The following is a 20,227-nucleotide window of genomic DNA, read 5'->3' as shown; positions in this document are numbered from 1 at the left end:
GAAAAGCTTGTTCAAACCAGTATTTTGAAGCCCTTGAAGCATGTTATTATTACTTTATATATTATTATTAGATTTATTCTTGTTTTATTAATATTATATTTAAAACTAGCATTTTATGTGATACAGCTACATACATTCTACTCAGAATCAGATAACCAACAGATTACCGATCCACACAAATTAGAAAATTAAATAAATAAAAACAAAATACAAAAAAAATTTTATTAATGAAAATAAAAATATACAATGATCAAATCTGATAGATTGATTAATTAAGCTAACAACAACTCATTAAAAAAATAAATATAAGCATTAATTAAAATAATACTTGCTATAATAATAATAAAAAACCTTGATCAACTTTACAATTACAAGCATGCAAATAAAATCACACAAATAAAAACAATATAACAATAACAACTTTAAAATTGGAGAGCTTATTTTGACTAGAGATTTTGGAATTGACTACATGCTGCATAATTAAGATGTAAAGCGAGTGGAGGAGGTATATGTACCTTTAATTTCAACTTTGCTAGTTTTACTGATAGTTTCTGTTGCAGTTTCTTCCGTCAATACCTGCTTTAACAAATTAAATTATTATTCAAAGAAAAATAAAAAATAGATTAATATAAAATATTATATATATATTTATATAGAGCAAGTGTTATGACTGAATGTTATTTGATTGGAAAATCATATTTTTGAGTTAATAATACTTTTGACATTCAGCTATCATGCGTTATGGTTCCTCTAGCAATTATAATAATGATAATATCAAAAATGTGTTTTTTGACATCCAATACTTTACAGTTACACTGAAGATATATGGTTTGTTGGGTACCATATTACCTTATATGATCATATTTAATCGACCTTGTTCAGTATCAGGAATTTCTTAGAAAACTATTCTGTCTGTTTTATCCTATTATGTTACAATTTTTAAACATTAGGATAGTCTTTTGAGTTTGAAATGTCTTATTTCAAAATAAAATACCATTTTAGGTTATGAAAATTTATTAATCCAAACCTTCGTATCTATTTTATGTATTTTGATATGAAAAATACCAGAAAAAAGTAACAAAAATTAAAACAACAATGCTATTGGGGAGTTGGAAGATAAAATTTAGAAGAAAAAAAAAAAGAGAAGTATAGTACTTGTGTTAAACGAGTTTGACATTACAGTCCATTTCGTTATTCATTATCCATTATCTTGTAATTATTTGTTATCCAGCCTTTATCACTGTGATTTTTATTTTAAGTAAACATAAACCATCAAGCAGTTAAAATAAATAAAATAATTATTGAGGATAAGATATATTCAAGGGTAAGTATCTAATAGCTATTTAATGCTACACGGTTACAGATACATAATCATAAACTAGTAACAAACCGGCATCGTTGATGTTGCCTCCCAGGGAGCAGTCTGGAAATCAGCAGGTTTAAAGAGTGGTATGATCTCAGATACTGAGGCTGCCTTTCTTTCCACCATGGTGAGAAATGCTTTGAAGACACCGGCAAGTGTCTGATCTACTGACTCATGTGTTACCATTTCTGTTATGAGAGAAGAATGGCCCTGACGCTCTACAAGAGATACAAGAGCACTTTGGGCTGGTGCTGTTCTCAATGCTGGGAATTGCCAAGCTTCATATAACGTTACGACCTGCAATGATTTAATCAATGTAGGAGAGTTATTACTGATTAAAAACACACCAGAAATTAATTTTGAGCCTATTGATATGATATCTTGTTAAATAAAATAAAATTTTAGTTTGTTAATATTAAAAATCCTTTCATCATTCTAAATAACAATAATATCATGTTTAGTCAAGAATGGAGCTTGTTAACTAAGGAAAGCTGGCAAATATCTAGGTTTTTGATCCATTGCTATTTTATTTTAAGGTTGTCTATAGCAGATTGATATTGCTTCAAACCTTTTTACAGCTATATAAGAATAAAAACATCAGATAAAACAACTCCATGATACCTCTTGGACTGTGACTCCTTTACGAAGAAGTACATCAACTTGAGCTAGTTCCTGAAGAGGGGTTTGCCATGGCAGCATATCCTCAGTTATTGCCATCTCAGTCTTTTCTTCGGTTTCACGGACCTGCAATTACGTTATTACTGATATTGGGTAATGATATTTTTTATTTAAAAGTAAACACAATGAAGTTTTGAATATTCAAACAATGTAAAAGTGTCATGTTGGATTGATAAATATTTAAAAATTAATAAATGTTTAGATCAGGAATCTATTGCCTGCCTTACCTGAGTTGATGTCTTGTGAATTTTAGCCTTCTTCAGTGTGGTCCTAGTTTGAATGTTTGCAAACTCCTCTTCCCTAGTCTCAGAGAAAAATTCTCCAGTAGTCTCAGCACTGGTAGTTTCTGAGACAGTAACTGATTCTTGTATCGGAGCCACAATGCCCGCAACATCAGGAACATCAGTGGGGAAATCTTTGTCATCAGGAACTTTTTTGCATGATGCTACAGCAGTTACTTCAACTGACTCTTGAACATCAACTCGTTTCTTAGCAGTGGCCTGATCATAAAATGTAGAGTTATTATTTTAAATCTCACTTAAATTTTTTTAAGAGGATGGAATATCATTAATAACAACAAAGAATATATAAATTTAATGATTCGGTAGCAGGAAGCATTAAAGAATTCAAGATCATTGCAATATAACCAAATTTTATAATGAAAAAATAATGTAATAGTTGAGAAAGATAATTTGTAAATACCAATAAACATACCATTTCTAATGTTTCAGAGAAAGTAGTGACACTCTCTAAGGGCTGAACTTCACTCACATCAACTGAGTCCCTGTAAAAATAATATATCATTCATTAGATAGATCAAATAGGAAAATAACTCTACCACATAGCTTCCACACCATTTCTATTGGCTACATAATTATCTATATTTCAAAGTTAATGATTTGTCGTTTGGAAATAAAATCTAAGGAGGAGAGTTCTTTTTGAAATATACATATTTAAAGGAAAATGGCTTTTTCTACTTCAAAAGTAGAGAATGGAATTTAATAAAATCAATATTGGTCCATTTGTACACTAGTCCCCGACTTTCCTTTATTTTCAGGCCAAACCAGACTAGCAGCTTGTAAAAAATAAATGTGCTAAAAAAAAATTTTTCTTTGATGTCTAAAAACATGTCACTAGAAATTTTCGATTCAGAGGACAAATTTTTTTTTTTCTCTTTCTACATCAATACAAAGCTTCTCTAACTAGGGTAATGAGGAAGCAAAAATAAAATAATATTTCATAAATTAAGAGAAAGAGGTGAAGACCAATAAAATGATTATAACGTTTCAGCCATAGGCACTTACCAAAATTTAAATTATTGTTTGTTAGCAATAAATTAATATATTAGAAGTAATAAATATATGTATATATTAATACATTAATGCCTAAAGTAACAATTTAATCTAATTTTAATACAACAATAATAATAATTTTAATAAACAATATTTCATAAATTAAGAGAAAGAGATGAAGACTAATAAAATGGTTATAAAGTATATAATTAATCTCAATAGATTTATGAGTGTATGTTTCATTAAATTTCAAAAAAGTGATTTATAATTTTTTTTTTCTAAAGACATTTCAGCCATAGGCACTTACCAAAATTTAAATTATTGATTGTTAGCAATAAATTAATATATTAGGAGTAATAAATGTATGTACCTATTAATGCATTAATGCCTAAAGTAACAGTTTAATCTAATTTTAATAGTTTATATTTGAAAATTTGATTAAGGTTTATATGTACGGTTGGATCATCACATTAATAAAGATAATCAAACAGATTAAGTGTTGTGAATATAATAATTCATACCAACACAACACTAATCTAATTAATTAATAATAATTAGCTAAAAAGAATTCAAAGAAAATAAAAAACATAACAAATAATCATGCAAATAATCATCACAAATGTAATTTAACATATGGAAAGTAGGTTTAGCAAACAAAATACCTTGGTTTGTCTTCATGGGTCACAACCGGTTTCTTCTTCTTTTTCTTCTTTTCTTTCTTCTCTTCTATTACCTCTGTAACAATTTTTTCTTCAGTTTCTTCAGCACTCCTCTCTTTTAAAGAAGGACCTCCTTCAGGAAATGGGAAAAAAAATAATAAATTTTGACTAACTAAAATATTAAAAATAATTTAACAGCCATAGAAAGATTTTTCTTACCAACAATAGTAAGTTTGGCTTTGGTAACTGCAATACCAATGTCAGAAGTTGCTTTACAAACGTAAATACCAGCATCTTCTTGTGTAGCTCTTTTAATGGTAACAGTTGATACATTATCTTTAATTGTTATCTTAACATTTTCAGTAGCTCTCACCAGTTTGTCATCATGATACCATATGATAACTGAAAAGACGGACGAGAATAAAATAAAAAAAGGAGAATAAAATGCCACCTATGCATCACTTTATACTAATCTTGGCACAAAAGAAATATAAAATTTGACAATTCACCAAGTTTTAATTGTTCTTAAATTTAAATCAGTTAGAAAACTAATGAATAATAGTGCATGATAATTTAAAGATTTCAATTATTGTATGATTATAATATAAATTATAATTATAAAAAATTATTCATAAATAAAAACTAAAATTTTTATTTGCTTTTCGGTTAGAAACTTGCTTTGTAGTAATTTTATGGATGTATAATCCGGAAATGGCCAGCTTCATTAGGAGCCAATAAAAAAGTTGACTCTAAAATAATCATACTCTTAAGTGATTCTCTCAGGGTGGAAGAAGTGAGAATAGGAGACAATTTGTTTCATTAAAGACTACTACTTGGCACTAAGTTGTTTCATTTCATTGTTTTAAGCTAAGAAAAAATTAATATCTACTTTGGTTATTTTAATAAAACACAAACAACAGAAAATGAGAATAACTAGTAAATAAGTGCCTAAGGCATTTAGGGATAGGAATAAGTATTCTCTGAACACAGCTAAAGCAAACAATTGGGTATTTTTTTTATTTATTTATTAATTTTCTTTATATAAAAGATAAACGATAACCTGAATTATTTAAATGTTTTTACAAATAATTTTACTTTGGGATAATTGACAAAGAACCTCACTAAGAAATGACACCAGTTGTTGAATATAAGCAATGCTTTATTTATTAAAATTTAAAAAGTTTATTTTAAAAATTAATCTGATGAGTATTCATTTACTTTTGTGAAAAAAAAAAATGTTTGCCTGATAAACCATAAAGGTTAGGGGATATTTATTGTTTTTTTTCAATACAAGTTCGTTTTTAATTTTTACAAAAAAGAAGGAAGAATATGATAAAAAGAATTAATTTTAGAATCTTCACTCTATAAACAAGTTGATTATTACCTAATTTATACCACAATGATACGGTAAATAAACACTACTTTAATATTAAGAGGAGAAAAAAACATTTTTTTTTTTCAACATAGCATCTTAAAGTTTCGTAAAGTTTGATTTTTTTTATTTTAGATTAAAAAAATAACTCCCAAGTACATGGGCTAGTAATACTGGCCAAGACTATACTGTCTCAGTATAGCTTTCTAACTATTTCTATCATTATCCCCTTATTTTATTTATTTCAGAATTGCTATTTCTGGAAATAATCTTTTTTCTGTATATTTTTATTGGATATGCAATTACTTATATTTCAATGTTTAAGATTAAATTCTATGGGTCAAGCCATTTTTTAAATATGAGTGTATCCAGCAAATTAGTTTTTTTATCGGCAAGCAGAAGTAGAAAATGAAATGCAACATAATTTATACTAGACCAAGCCCACTCTTATCTCCAACTTTGAATTAAATAGGATGAGTCGTTTTAAAAATATAGGTGTACAAAGGAAAATAAATTTGCAAATAAGGAAATAAAACTACAGAAGGGTATCTGATAAAATTGATACTAGATAATTTCCACTCTGATCCCCAACTTTCCTCCAAATTTGTGCTCAATCAGAGGAGCCAATTCTGAAATATAAGTATGCAAAGGAAATTGTATAAAATTTGTGAAAACAATTCTTAGAATTGAAAATGTTCACTTGTATTTTATATTTTAGACATCAAAGAATAAATTTGGTTCCATGCTTGTCTGTCTGTAGTCAAATTTTTGTTCAGGGCATAATTTATCAAACCATGTTCCAATTGTGATGAAATGTTCAGGAATTTTACGAGTTGGTAAGTAGTTGCGTACGTATAAGATATACATACATATGCACATTTTAGTGAAAATTATGGAAAAAATTTGATAAAATCAATATGGGAACAATTACATACCAACTTGCAAAATACCTGAACATTTCATCAAAATTGGAATAATGCTTTGATCAATTATGCCCTGAACAAAAATTTGACTACAGACAGACAAACATGGAACCAAATTTATTCTTTGATGTCTAAAATATAAAATACAAGTGAACGTTTTCAGTTCTAAGAATTGTTTTCACAAAAATTGTGGCAGTCGAAAGGAAAAAGGATGTTAAAAAATTTAAAACAAGTATTCCTAATAATTATAATGAACATTATTCAAAAGTGAATTGTACCAAATAGGAAAAATGTTGCATAATTCAAATCTGTTGCTAATTCCTATAGCTATGCTATATGAAAAGTTCTTTATTACTGTATTCAATGCCAAACTAGCGAAGGCGAATAAGCAAATGGTTGGCAAATGAGATAATATATAAACAAATAATGGATACAACCTCATAAAATAATTTTAAAAAAAAGAGTATACTATTATAGACAAAGTTCACTTAGCTTTGTTATAATGATAAAATTTGAATTAAAATTGTATATCAAGAGAGGCATAATACCTGGTTGTGGAGTTCCAGCATATTGACAGGTAAAAGTCACAGCCTCTTCTTCATTAACATACTCGTCAGTTATTTCTCTTATAAAAGTTGGCAGAGCTTGTTGTTCTGAAAATATGTATATGATCTATAAGATGTATAAATAGTGTATATTTACATACAAACACACACATATAACTATATTTATAAATAAAATAAGGACTTTAACCCTTTTTGGATAAACACAATATACGTAAAATTATATTTCAAAAAATTACTTTTTATTAATTACTTTATGAGAATTTAAAAAAAGAAATATTAAAGTGCATAATGATCAATAAATAAATAAGCTATATCATAAATAATCAGAAAAGGTCTGCATTTTTTTTCCAGAGATCAAAAAAAAAAATGGCCAAAAAAAATATTAATGATAATAATATAAATCATGACCCACTAACTCAGATAATAATGTAACCATAATGGAAAAAGGTTCTCAGGTTTGAACTAATTGATTTATTGCATTCAAATAAAAAAAAACAGTAACATTTATAAAATAATATGTTTTATTCTATTGAGTTAAAATTATTCAAAAAGTGTAAAAAAAAAAAAAAAAAAATGGTTTTAGTTCAATTAATTTTTATAACATCATTTGGGATTTATTGTGAGGAAATTATTCGCTGTAGCCAAGGGTTTATCTCTAGAAATAATTTTTTTTTTTTAATTTTTTAGATAGTAATTATAAAATACAAAAATGCCATTTGGTATGAAAAGATAAAAATTGTACTAAAGGCCACAGGTAAAGAAACCTGAAATAGACCTTTGCTCTAAAAGGGCTAGTTGATATTCCCAATAACTGATAGAAAAACATTTTATTTTAACATTGAAACATATTTAAATTTTTTAAAATTAATATAAATAACTATCATAAATATTTTATTCTGGCAAAAAAAAAATACTTGAAGTATGAAACAATTCTATATTCCTGTAGAATTTTGATTTTTACAAATTCAATATTTGTTTCGTTACTATTTATGGTTTTCACATAACCATTGAAAACTCTGATGTGTGAAAACTATACATACCTAACCTAAATATTTATGTAGGTAATTTTAGGTGAGGGAAAAAATTATATTTGTAAAACATTAATAAAAATTATGGAAGACATTATCCGTTCCAAGCTTAAGTCCTAAGTTTAAAAAGAAATAACTAATTCTAATTGTAATTATAACTCTAAACACTATTAAACTACTTCAAACAACATATATATATGTATAAAGGTAAAATATATAAATGTTAAGGCGTACTTACCTATATCCTAAAGTGACTAGAAAAGTTTGAAGCAATGGTTTCTTTCATCACTCGTCTATTAATAACAGAAATCCACACAATTGGTTAGTTACCAAAAAATAAAAAAAAATTAGTTATACGGAACAAACAAAAAAAAATCATTCTAAAACATACAAAGAATATTTAGTTCAGGATTCAATCATTATTCTAATTTTTTTTTAATATATCACTATATAAGGATTGAACAAATTTTAAAACAATGGTTGAGGATTATAAAACTTTTATGAATTGGAAGGATCAACCAAAATGGAAAGCTGAGTATTTAAATTAAAACATAATTGCTCATTATAATCTAAATATGCTAAATTAAACAGAAGATTGTAGTATAAGCAACTGTGACCCAAATCTCTAGTGGCCTAATATTTATCTAATATATATTGACCTTGTTCATATAAATTTTCAAGTAATCAACTTTCAATTCTGGATCTTGTCTTGAACATAACTGTGGGAAATATATGCATGATTAGTATGTTAGTATCTACCTGATGAGAGGAAAGCGGCAGCTAAGCCAGTTTCCTGTGACATGCACTGACTCTCAAGGAGCAAAAATTCCTGAAGTTCCTCAGAAGAATCAGCTGTATGCAGCTGGTCAAATGCTTCTGGATCAAGCTCACGAGGCTCTAATGGATAACCAAGATCCTTACATTTGGCTTCAACCTTTGACCTAGGGAATGTTCTGCGCCTTACATCCAAGTATTCCAAACCAGCTGACACATTGTGCAGTGATCGTGAGCGACCTACCGACCGTGATGATTCACTAGATGCTTCCTCACTCTGTTCCTCAATAGCTGGTAAGAGGTAAAAGCTACCTTCAGCTGAGGCAAACACAGACTCACTCAAGTCGGCTACAGATTCCCAATTTGATGAACTTGTCAATCCACCACGACAAGAATCATGCTCATCAAGCGAGTCAATAGAAATAGTGCTATTACCTCTTAGTTTTGCCTGCATGTCTTCCATATGAGTTACCCATTCGGGCTTTCTGTATTCAACTGTTCCCATAATTCCTAGGTAAAATAAGAAAAATAATATTAGAAAAATTTTCACAACAGATAAAAACCTGAAAAAAAAATTTTCATTTAGCATTGACATAAATATATTTTTTTTATCTCAAACACTACAGACAAAACAAATGAGTAAGGTGTAAAAGGTGTATTAGAAAGCTTTGTGTTATGTTTGCTGTGGAGGAATGCGAGGAGAAGAGAAGCGGAAAGAAGAGCAGAAGAAGTGATGGTCTCTGAAATAAAGAAGACATATTATAAATATAATAAATGAATTAACTATAATATAAAGCTAATTCGATTAATTATTTATGATAATTTCAACAAAATCACCAAAATAATTTTATTAACAAATTTAAAAGCATTTAAAATAATTACATAAAGAAAAGGAAAGAAAAAAACAGATATAATTGAATAAAATTGTAGCATGTTAACATATTTTGAAAATCAGAAAGAAATGTTGAAATTTCTTTCTCCACCTCAAAAATTTTCTAAATTTGTTAACAATGCATAATTTGTAAACATTAGTCTGAGAGTTACTAAATAAAGTTTTGGCTATAGCTGATAGTAGTCAATCATTTAACAAAAAAAGTGGACACCACAACTGAACTAATCATTCCTTGACTATAGGTTTAAAATAAGTAAATGGAAGATCAAAATCTTATATTCAAAGGAAATTTTAAATTCAGTGTCTAGTGATGAAATTCGTGTAGTAGGAATTGATAATGTTTCAGACATGACAGTGACCATCTAATCTATTTCCCAGTAACTGAAAAGGATTTTGAAAATGAAAGGAAGGCCAGTAGAAAAATGAATTAATCAAGATCTCATAAAGCATTCATCTGTTCAACACACAGGTACAAGAATAGAATCCCTCTCAGAAAATGTTTCTCCAATTCTATACAGGTTCTAATGATATCTTCTTTACTATGAAGCCCATGGAGAGACTTCTGCTAATGATATAATAAAATGAGAAACTGCAAGAAGCCAGATATTAGAAGGTGATGATCATTGATCATCAGAGGATGGAAGATAGCTTGTAAGTATTGTTATCTAGTGGGGGGAACTAGTACAGCAAGTGAGCTTACTGGTCTTTTTTGCAAACCCCTGGCGGCTACCAGAGTTGCCGCTGCCAAGGTGTGAGTGTCAAAATTCATTTCTCGAGACTGTCAAGAAATAAATATTAACAGCCCCAGGTGGGAATCGAACCTACAATGTTTCAAACTGGGTGCTCTGGACCTATACCCCAACCCCCATGGCCATAACAACCCTTAGCTTGTCAGAATATTCACATTCCCTGCAGAATAGATGGTGGAAGGATAGGACAATACAAGATGAAATTAGTAAACCGCAGCAGATAAGGCCATTTATCAATCTTAAAATTTCAGAAACAATTAAAATGTTGAATAATGGTGTTGAATATGTTTCTATATTTTAGGTTCTCCTTCCTTAACCTTAATATCGAACGCTAAAGCTACATATTCAGATAGAGTCTAGAAAATTTCTGACTCAATAGAGCCACTTGTTTGGCACTAGCCTTGATGAGATATTATAGAAATTGCACAAATCATAAGGTTAGAAAGTGTATCGGTATTATTTTAATAATTTTATTTTGAGTAATAAATTTTATTAATTTAATAATAATTCACTATTATTATTTATTTTTTTTATAACCGTACAATTTCAGCAATGGGAAAATTGTCTAGGAGCCTGTGACAAAAGAGGTGAATTATTTCATACTAAGGTATGGGCATATAAGATCATGTCCATGAGCAGGGTCAGAAATTAAAAATGTATACCTGTGATCTTAAAGCTGCTGGAATAAAAATTAGCAGCTGAGTGAATAGGATACAATCTTAGAAACAAAGCAAAAGGTTGGGTAGTACTGTTTTTTATTATGTCGTTTGAATTCGGACTGACATTAAAAATAAGGAATTGTGACCATGGTAGATGACTGACTAGAGGAAATGGCGTAACTATAAGTTATGCCATAGCAAGTTATCTTCGCTAAATCATTAACAGAGACAAATCAAATAATCAGTGAACTGTTTGAGCCGTATGAATCTCAATTTGAGATATTATACATTATTTTTTAAGTAGAATAAATATGCTAAAATTTGAGTCTTTTAAGAGCTCTGTACCATTAAAAACTCATTTAAAACTGCTTTTTTTTTCCTTTTCTTTTAGTTTGATGTTTTTATTGGTCAGTAACACATAAAATGTCAGTTATTTACAGTATGGGGAAAATAAAATAAAAACTAACTTTGACAATATTATTATTATTCAAAATAGATTCTATTAACTTTGATCTATTTCTCTTAAAATCCACCAAGGTTTTATATCTCTTGTTCAAGGAAACGTTTCAGCTTTGAATCTTAAAAATCAAAATTTTACCTTGTTTTCATTTCAAAATATTTAATTTTATGAAAGTGCATCAAGCCCTCTCCAAAAAATTTAGTAGTGAGTTGAATGTGCCAGATATGGTAGAACTTCAATCTGGAAATCACGTGATGTAACATGTTTGTCAGTCAAGTTTTTTAAAAATTACCTGATCAGAAAATTAAAGTTCAATCACTTATCCCATATTTACCTAACTTGTATCCAACACAATACCATTTTTTAGGAGAGCTTGATGCATTTTGAAAAAACTAAATATTTCAAAATTAAAACAAGGTCAAAGTTTCATTTCTCAAGTTTACTGATTCAATGCCAGAAATTCTCTTTTAACAAGAAAGAAAAAACCTTATTAGGCATTGAGATGAAATGTATTGAAGCTAACAGAAGTTATATTGTACAAAAAAGATATTGTTAAAGTTTATTTTTCTACCATTTGCTTCATACCTGAGGAAAAGACATTTCATATGTTCCAACTCAATAATATAATAACTGAGATATCATCTTACATTAACTCATGAATAAGGGGACAATATCTATCTTACTCTAAAGGTTCTTTAGAGAAAAGCAACAGCGGATATTTTTCTTGAACACTACTTTCATTTGTAGGTAATCTTAAATACCAAGATATTTCTACTGCAAGATCACTATATGTACCGAAAAATTAACTAAACAAGATTTTCAATTGAACTTTAAACTAATTTTAACTGGATACATAAAAATAATAAACAAATAAAAAAAGTATAATTTTATACCTGGCAAATTAATAAACGTTGTAGTAGTTGCAATTCCAAGCTCATTGTGTGCTTCACAAACTATTTCGCCGACATCATCTGGGTATACTTGTGTAATAGTTAACTCACTTACTCCTTCTTCAGGAGTGTCTATCAAGAATTCTTCAGAAGGAAATAGCTCCTTTCCTTCTTTGAACCAATGGACTTTAGGCTGAGGTTTTCCCTCAGCTTTTACTTTTAGTCTGAAAATTTTTAATTTAAAAATAAAAATTTACTGAATAAATAAGGGAGTAAAACAAATTTAGGGAATTCACAATCCTTTATAAAATGGAAACATAATTTAATAAATACAACAAACACCAATTTCAAATACTCTGAGACAAAAGTTAACTACAGCTACCAATAAATAAACCCTTCTAATTTTATGAATTGTTAAGTGGTTATAAACATAATAATAAAATCAAAGAAAGTTTCAGGAAAACTGTCAACCTACCATAACATAAATGTTCAGATTAAAAACTACCGGGGAAGTCGCATATTTCCCATTGAGTTCCCCATTGTGATTATTGAGGCCATTGCATGAGTGATTCAAGTTATTTACCTTGAAAGGGAGATTTAACGTTATTCCTCTACCCCTCCACTTGTCATCCTACAGTTCCATCTCCATAGGCACTCTGTAAGAGCTTAACCTTCATATTAAAAATGTAGGTTTGAGATTTCATTTTCCTAAGATACGGAAGCCTTAAGAGAAAATACAATGAACTTCACCAGTTTTTATATGTATTGGTATTTTATATTCAATCTAAATAATGTAAGAAAGGCGTATTCTATATTTTAAAATTTAGAGCAGAAAGCACATCAAAAATCTTTCACTTAGTACTCTACATTGAAAAGAAATCACTTTCTGTTAAAGTAGAACTAATGAAAGTTATGAGACGACAATACTTTCCCATACTTTATAGATAAGTGAATGTAAAAACTGACTAATATCTAACAACCCTAGAACAGGAAAACATTTATTTATAAATTAAGTTTATTTATGCGTTTCTCATCATTCCCAATTATTTTTAACAGAGTTAGGAAAAAAGTAATTGCAATTACAATTACAATAACTTTTCAATTACTGTAATTTGAAACTAAGAAATAAAATTACAACTTTGATTAGTAATTTCAACTACTTGATAAGCCACCATAATTTTAATAATGGTTCAAAATTACAATTAATAGTTGAACCAAAATAATCACAATTAAATTTTACTGTAATTACTTCTCGTCTATTACTGATCTTCGATGATTTTATATGCTAGAAATTGGGAATAGTATATTATACATCTATATCACAACTGTTATTTAAAGAAATTTGTTTTTAACTTCAGAAAATATTTCTTATTTTAAGCAATTATCAAGTTTTTTCAGTTTATATTCATCAATATTTCATTGATAAATTGTAACTAACAATGAGGTGTGATTATTTCTTATTTATCCAAATAAACAAAATTTAAGATATATTACAGGAAGCTATTTTGAAAATTAGTCATTTAGGCCATGCCGAACTATTTCAAAGATATGACCAAGTTGATACTGATAAGACCATTTAATTGTACCGAGTCAATATAAAATTGTTAGAGCCATTTTTGAGAAAATGTTAAAAAAGGATATACTCAATGATATAATGTAGCACTTCTGGTGAGTTGATTATAGCGAAAAATTGAAAAAACAATCCAGTTCTATACCTACCATAAGTACATAATTTCAGTTTTGTAAAACTTTTTGTTTTTGAGCTATGATAGGCTGACCGCATTCACACATATGTGTAAGATATACTCACAGAAAGTTAGATGCAATAAGTATATACTATTATTACTTTTCAAAACACAGTAGTAGTTAAATTAATATTTAATTTCAATTTCTTATTCTGTGATAGGTCTCTTTTCCATGGACATTTGAAGCCATTTTTGATATTTCTAATGACTTAAGCCCATGAAAGCATAGATAATTTAAAAAGTAATAGAAAAACAATGATCATTTTTTATTTTATATGAAATGGTAACAAAATAAAATTTTTCAACAGATTAATATTTGGAGTTTGTTTAATAGTTATTTTTAATTTTCAACTTTTAATTGTAAGACATATTATAAAGGAAGTTTTATGTTAAATTAAAAAAAAAATCCACACTTCTAAATCATTTGTTTTTTTATTAGGCAGCTTTGTCTCTCTTATTATTTCAACTAATATTTTTACACTACAAATTTTTCATAGTTTGACGAGATGGCGTCAAGTGGTCTCAGAAATTTAATTTAATAGTAAAAGTTATCTTATGCCACCACTAGGCCTAAGTTGATCATCATAGGTATCTCAGAAGGTATACACATGTTTTCCCCAATTTTTGTCAAATATCCATGTTTACAATTATTAAGGATATTTCTTAGTTAAATTGTGAAGCAATTAATTTTATATATCAATCAAACCTGAGCCAAAACAACTAACGATTTTTTGCAATTTTAATTTAAAATGTTGTGCATATTACTAAAATAAAATGTAAGAACTATACTAACATTTTATTTTGTTTAAATGAAAATGTATAGTTTTCTTTTTCAAAAAAATTTTATTCTTCTTAAATCCACCTGAATCTCATAACTTACGCATATATATTCTGGAATACTAATTTAAAAAGAGGGTGATTGATTGACTTTGGTCAATTTTTGCTCTTATTAATAGATCAATTTCCATCCCCATCCATAAAATGAAAAGTACATTCAAGAAAGTACAAATTGAATTAGATTTCTGTCAATCTTACAGGATAAAATAGTACAAGAGCCCAAGAGAACAAAAAAGGCAAGTTATTTCACCCCAATTTTTTATTACTTTAATGAAAACTGTATATAATTACTAGCCTAAATTGATGAGTTTACCAAGTAGGTGGGGGAATAAAAATAGGCGGCTGTTTCAAAACGTTAAAAAAAATTATTTTTTAATTGGAGCTCTGTACGTTTAAAACTACCGACAACACTAGAAAACCTTAGAAAACATCATTTAAAGTAGAGGAAATTTGCTAAAATATGAGCCTTAATAGAGATATTTACGTTCAAGATACAGCTTTTTTAAAAAGCAACCTTTCATAAAAAATGTACTGAAAAATCAGTAGTTAGTGAATTTATTTTAAGAAATCTGTATCTCAAAGACCATTCAACGTAAAGATGTCTATTAACACTCAAATTAAAGCTAGTTAAATGCACTATGAAGTAGGTTATAATGTTTATCTTTGTAGGACTAGTAGTTTTATGATATTTGACAAAAATAACAAACCACTTCAAAGAAAAAAAGGACTGCCATAAAAATTATTAAAATTTGTCAAGGAATGTTGCTTCTTTTCTAAAATACTTTCTCAGAACATTACCTTACGAGTTCTCCTTCATTGGTTTCAACTAGTTTAGGCAAAGGAGTGGAGAATGATGGTGCACTACCTACGTCTTCAGATACTTCAGTAATCATTTCCTACAGAAAAAAATAATCTTAGTTATACTACTAGGGAAAGGGGGGGAGTGAGTAACTATAGTAAAAACTAATAAAAATAACCTTACTAAAAATTTGTTTCCCAACAAATTATTTTATTTTTTTAAATGTATAATTTTCTTCATTCTACTAAAACTTCATGAATTATGCTTTATAAGTTTTAATATAAAAAAATTATATCATAAATGAAATTTATGACAAAAAACAAAACTATAAATGACAACTATGATTTTAATAGGTTAGGTTAATGGAATATAAAACATCTTATGGTTTTATTATCCTATTTTCATTGGCTAAAATACAAAGTATAAAAAACTTAATTCATCTGATTCAATGTAGTGAAAAAACATTTTAAAAAAATAATAAAACATTTTTTAATGAAATTTCTCTTTATCAAAACAAAGCTTAAGGGCTACACTAATTAATAACATATGAAAGACAAAGAATGACATAAATTTCAGGTAATGTAGGATAGTTCATCAAAACTGAAATTCTAAATATTTTCTTATAAATCTTAATTTATATTATATCAATTGTTAAGCTATAATTTCTTTTCTAAAAGTATCATAGTTCAAACATTATTTATAATTTAACTTTTAAAATGAAAAGAAGAAACAAGATAAAAAATCAGATAAATAACCCATTGTATCTAACCATTTAAGTCATTTGTCGGTCAAAAATAAGATTTTATTAATTTAAAAAAATATAGATTTTAATTGACTTACTTCCTTCTCAAGGAGGTCTTCTTCTGACTCACTGCGTGTAGTCAATAAAGTAGATGTAGCAACGGTGACAGAAGCTATTTCAGAATCAGGGAAATATTCATAGGCTAGATAAAAAGAGAAAAAAAAAAGCATTAGTTAACACTCAGGCCTTGGAAAAAAGAAAATTGAAACATGTAAAAAAATAAAATGTCTAATAATTAAACTACTGTTGAATATTTATGAACTATGGTTTTTAAAATGGTTATTACTAATAGAAAAATACTCTTTTTTATAACTTTCAAAATAACTTGTTCACTGAAATCAATTATATCAGAACTAATTTCAAAGAAGTGTATAATAAATTATTGTTTATGAAATTAGTATTTCGAACTAGTATTAAAGAGAAATTAAAAAATAAATTAGTGGTCGAGTGATTTCTACTAAAACAATTCTGATGTAAGCTAGCAAGCACAAACAACAGTTAACAGAATAGATAGCAAAATATACTGTGAGGGGAAGAAAAAAAAGTTTATTCTTTTCATTAGCTTACTAATTTAAATTTATAACTTCATAAGGGGAATCAACTTTGTTACTAACAAGTTTTGCATTTACAATTGTTTTTTAATTCAACATTACAAGTGTTATTTTCTACAAGTATGATATCTAATACTGAATCTCATACCATAAATATTTCACTACGTCTACAAAAAAAATGAATAATTATATAAACAAAAAAAAAATTAAATTACCGTCAACAACTAAGGTTACTGCAGCAACAGCTTGACCTGCTGTATTGGTTGCAGTAATAGTGTATACGCCACTGTCTTCAGGAAAAACCTCATTTATAGCTAATTGACAAACTCCTTCTGAGTCTTGAGTCACAGTTCTTCCTTTTCCTTCAACAATGGGCTGATTGTTGTGGCTCCAACATACTTGAGGTGTAGGTTTCCCAACCACCTGAAGAATGATAACAAATTTTCATAAAAATTAATAATCTAAATTTTAACTTAGTGCAGTGATATTTTACATATATAGTAAAATAAAACATTAAAAATATTTACTGTTGCCATTAACAGTAAAAGCAAACAAATGAAAATAAAAAAGAGACATATTATATAAAATAGTATTATTTTTAACTAATCTAATGTGTGATTAAAATAAAAGGAAAATATTCTTGTTATTTTTTATTATAAATAGTGTGTACAAATTAAAAAGAGTATAACTTGTATTATAATTTTATCTATCTATCTATCCGTGGTGCTACAGCCCAATTTGGATCTTGGTCTCCTCTAAAATTATAATTTTAAGTTTCTTTGTTTGATAGAATTATTATAAGTATTAATTTGTATATTAATACATTATATTATTAACCCGGGAGAGGGGTAGCCTTGAGCACTTAGCACATGTTTGGAAATAAACGTCTATATTTTCCAAGTATTTCATCTGTTCTGTTTATATTTTTGTCTATCTCCCGTAACCCCTTTGATGATGTTATTGCCACATCTTCATGTTACTCTCTCTTGCATATTCCTATTATGAAGGCTAAAATTAAATTTTTCAAACTCCCTCAATTTCAGGTTTTAGAAAAAATATGCATATTGGCAAAAAATGTGTAGAAAAAGTATTTAAAATATTCTTCATAGAAAAATTCATTTTTTTCCCCTAAAGTTTCACATTTTACACAGTTTCTGCTAAACTTTTCAATTGTGTCTTTATATATGAATATACCATTAACCAAAAAATTAACAGTAAAATAGTCAACGTAGAACAGTTTTAAAAGTTTGATTAAAAATGTATAGGTATCTTCATATAGATATGACCAAAAGACTTTTTCATAATTGCCCAAAACCAATGGTCTTTGTTTATAATCTATTCCAAGATTATTCTTCACTTGTGTTTACTTGTTCTTTTTTTTTTTTGTTTTTAAGTTTGAATCCGACTCATCATATGTTAATCAATGTGTAGGTTTACTCAAATTTGTTAATTTTAAACTGTAAATTCAATAAGTAAAAAATAATAAAATGAATAAATATTGGTTTGTGTGGCATGGGTATATGATTTCAAGCATTAAATTTTATGCAACAAAAATCAAAATTTAGCCCAAAAAGAGTAAAATGTGTAATTTTGTGCAGACAAAATCTTAATACATAGAAAATAAAAATAGTAAAAAACTCAAAACATGCAAAATAAAATTAATGTTATTTGAATGCCTTACAATGATTCAAATTTCTGTCGAGGTTTGGTAGAATTTTGAGCAAAGGATCAAAAGATGCATTTCCAAAAAAATCTGGTCTCTAATCATGATTATAATAACAGTTGTAATGTATTTAAAAAGATATAAAAGAGTTAATTTTTATATTGTTTAATTGATGTGACATACCTTAGCAGTGAATAGTACAGGCTCACCATCCATAACTTTGGCACTAACTGGTTTTTCTAAGAATGATGGAGACAAAACTGATGTTGTCTCGAATTCTGGTAAAATTGATACTGTGGCAGTTGATGTTACGGAACCTACAACATTCTCAGCCCTACATGTAATATTTCCACAAATCTTTTCGCTAGCCCTTTGAATCAATAGCACTGATTTGTTGGCTTCTGATGTAACTCGAATTTCTGTACTTGTCTGAAATGCAAAAAAAGTCCTATTTTAATCAATATTAATATTATTTATAATGAGGTGTTAATAGTTGACGACAGAGTTAGAAGAAGACGATCTGGGGTGCAGTCAACAATGATACACAAATAAACAAAACTTATCTATTTGTGGTACAAATAAACAAAACTTATCTATTTGTGGCACAAATAAATAAGTTTTGTTTATTCATGTATGTTTGCCGACCACACCTTGATGACCATCTTCTCACATCAATATTATTTATTTACATGTATAATTACAATGAGATGTTAAGAGTTGATCGCAGATTAATGTGAAGAGGATTGACTCTTGTCAGAATCCCAGCCTGAGCATCCCTAATGAAGAACTGAAATTCAGGTTGAAACGTCAGCAATTTTTTGTTTATTTGCTGACTGCACCCCTGACCATTTTCTCCTCATATATAATTATATTGTAATATGCTCTTTTTGAGTAAATAGTATATTTTGATGTATAAAGGGTTTATGATATGTTTTATTTTATGTATCATTTTAATATTCATTTGTTTTGTTTATCCAAAAAGCAAGCTAACCAAGTATCATTGTTTATAATAACTTCGTGATACAAGACAAAACCAAGATGGCGGTACGTTGAATCAAGGCCACGTTGAGCAGATTCAAATATCATAAAAACTATTTTAACTCGTCCCCTCATAATTGAAAATATAGAAAATTAAAGGAAAAATAGAAATCAAGAAATAGTGCTAATGAATAATATTCAGAAAGTAAATCATTTGGAAAAATCCCTAACTGTTGTGCGACAATCGATGTTTACATGTAACCTCAAGGCAGGTTTTGGTTTTGGAGGAGGCAGTCGTTGTGTGGACGGGCAGGTGAAAGGATGTCTCCAAGATGAGGAGGTCCTCATAAATTTCTGTCCGGCAAGAAGAGGAAGCCATGTTGGACGCAAGGAAAGAAGAATAAGAAAAAAGAAGATACCAGGAATCAACGAAAGGAAGATCGTGAGCTTGATTAGTTTTGTATACATAAAAATAGATACAAATGTAAACTAGATTTTAATTTAATTAATTGTAACTATAGTAAATAGCTGTTTCTGATTGTCTAGC

The 20,227-nt window shown here is 28.1% G+C and overlaps 1 protein-coding gene across 1 annotated transcript in view; it reads right to left on the bottom strand.

Annotated features, from left to right (window-relative positions):
• The window catches only part of LOC106678791 (titin), a gene marked incomplete in the record, with an annotated part of 234,754 nt that overhangs the window by 76,247 nt on the left and 138,280 nt on the right, over positions 1–20,227 (bottom strand). Inside the window, 14 exon segments of the mRNA XM_067049221.1 lie at positions 516–576; positions 1,391–1,660; positions 1,985–2,107; positions 2,269–2,541; positions 2,756–2,825; positions 3,996–4,125; positions 4,212–4,394; positions 6,836–6,940; positions 9,091–9,165; positions 12,309–12,529; positions 15,686–15,783; positions 16,527–16,630; positions 17,255–17,462; positions 18,886–19,131. Coding sequence (XP_066905322.1) covers positions 516–576; positions 1,391–1,660; positions 1,985–2,107; positions 2,269–2,541; positions 2,756–2,825; positions 3,996–4,125; positions 4,212–4,394; positions 6,836–6,940; positions 9,091–9,165; positions 12,309–12,529; positions 15,686–15,783; positions 16,527–16,630; positions 17,255–17,462; positions 18,886–19,131 — 2,167 coding nt within the window.

The sequence above is a fragment of the Halyomorpha halys genome, unplaced genomic scaffold (assembly GCF_000696795.3).
Source record: "Halyomorpha halys isolate HHAL.00 unplaced genomic scaffold, Hhal_1.1 Scaffold161.1, whole genome shotgun sequence".
Classification (NCBI taxonomy): domain Eukaryota; kingdom Metazoa; phylum Arthropoda; class Insecta; order Hemiptera; family Pentatomidae; genus Halyomorpha; species Halyomorpha halys.
Note: the sequence above shows the minus strand (reverse complement) of the source record. Positions and strands in the feature narration are given on the sequence as shown.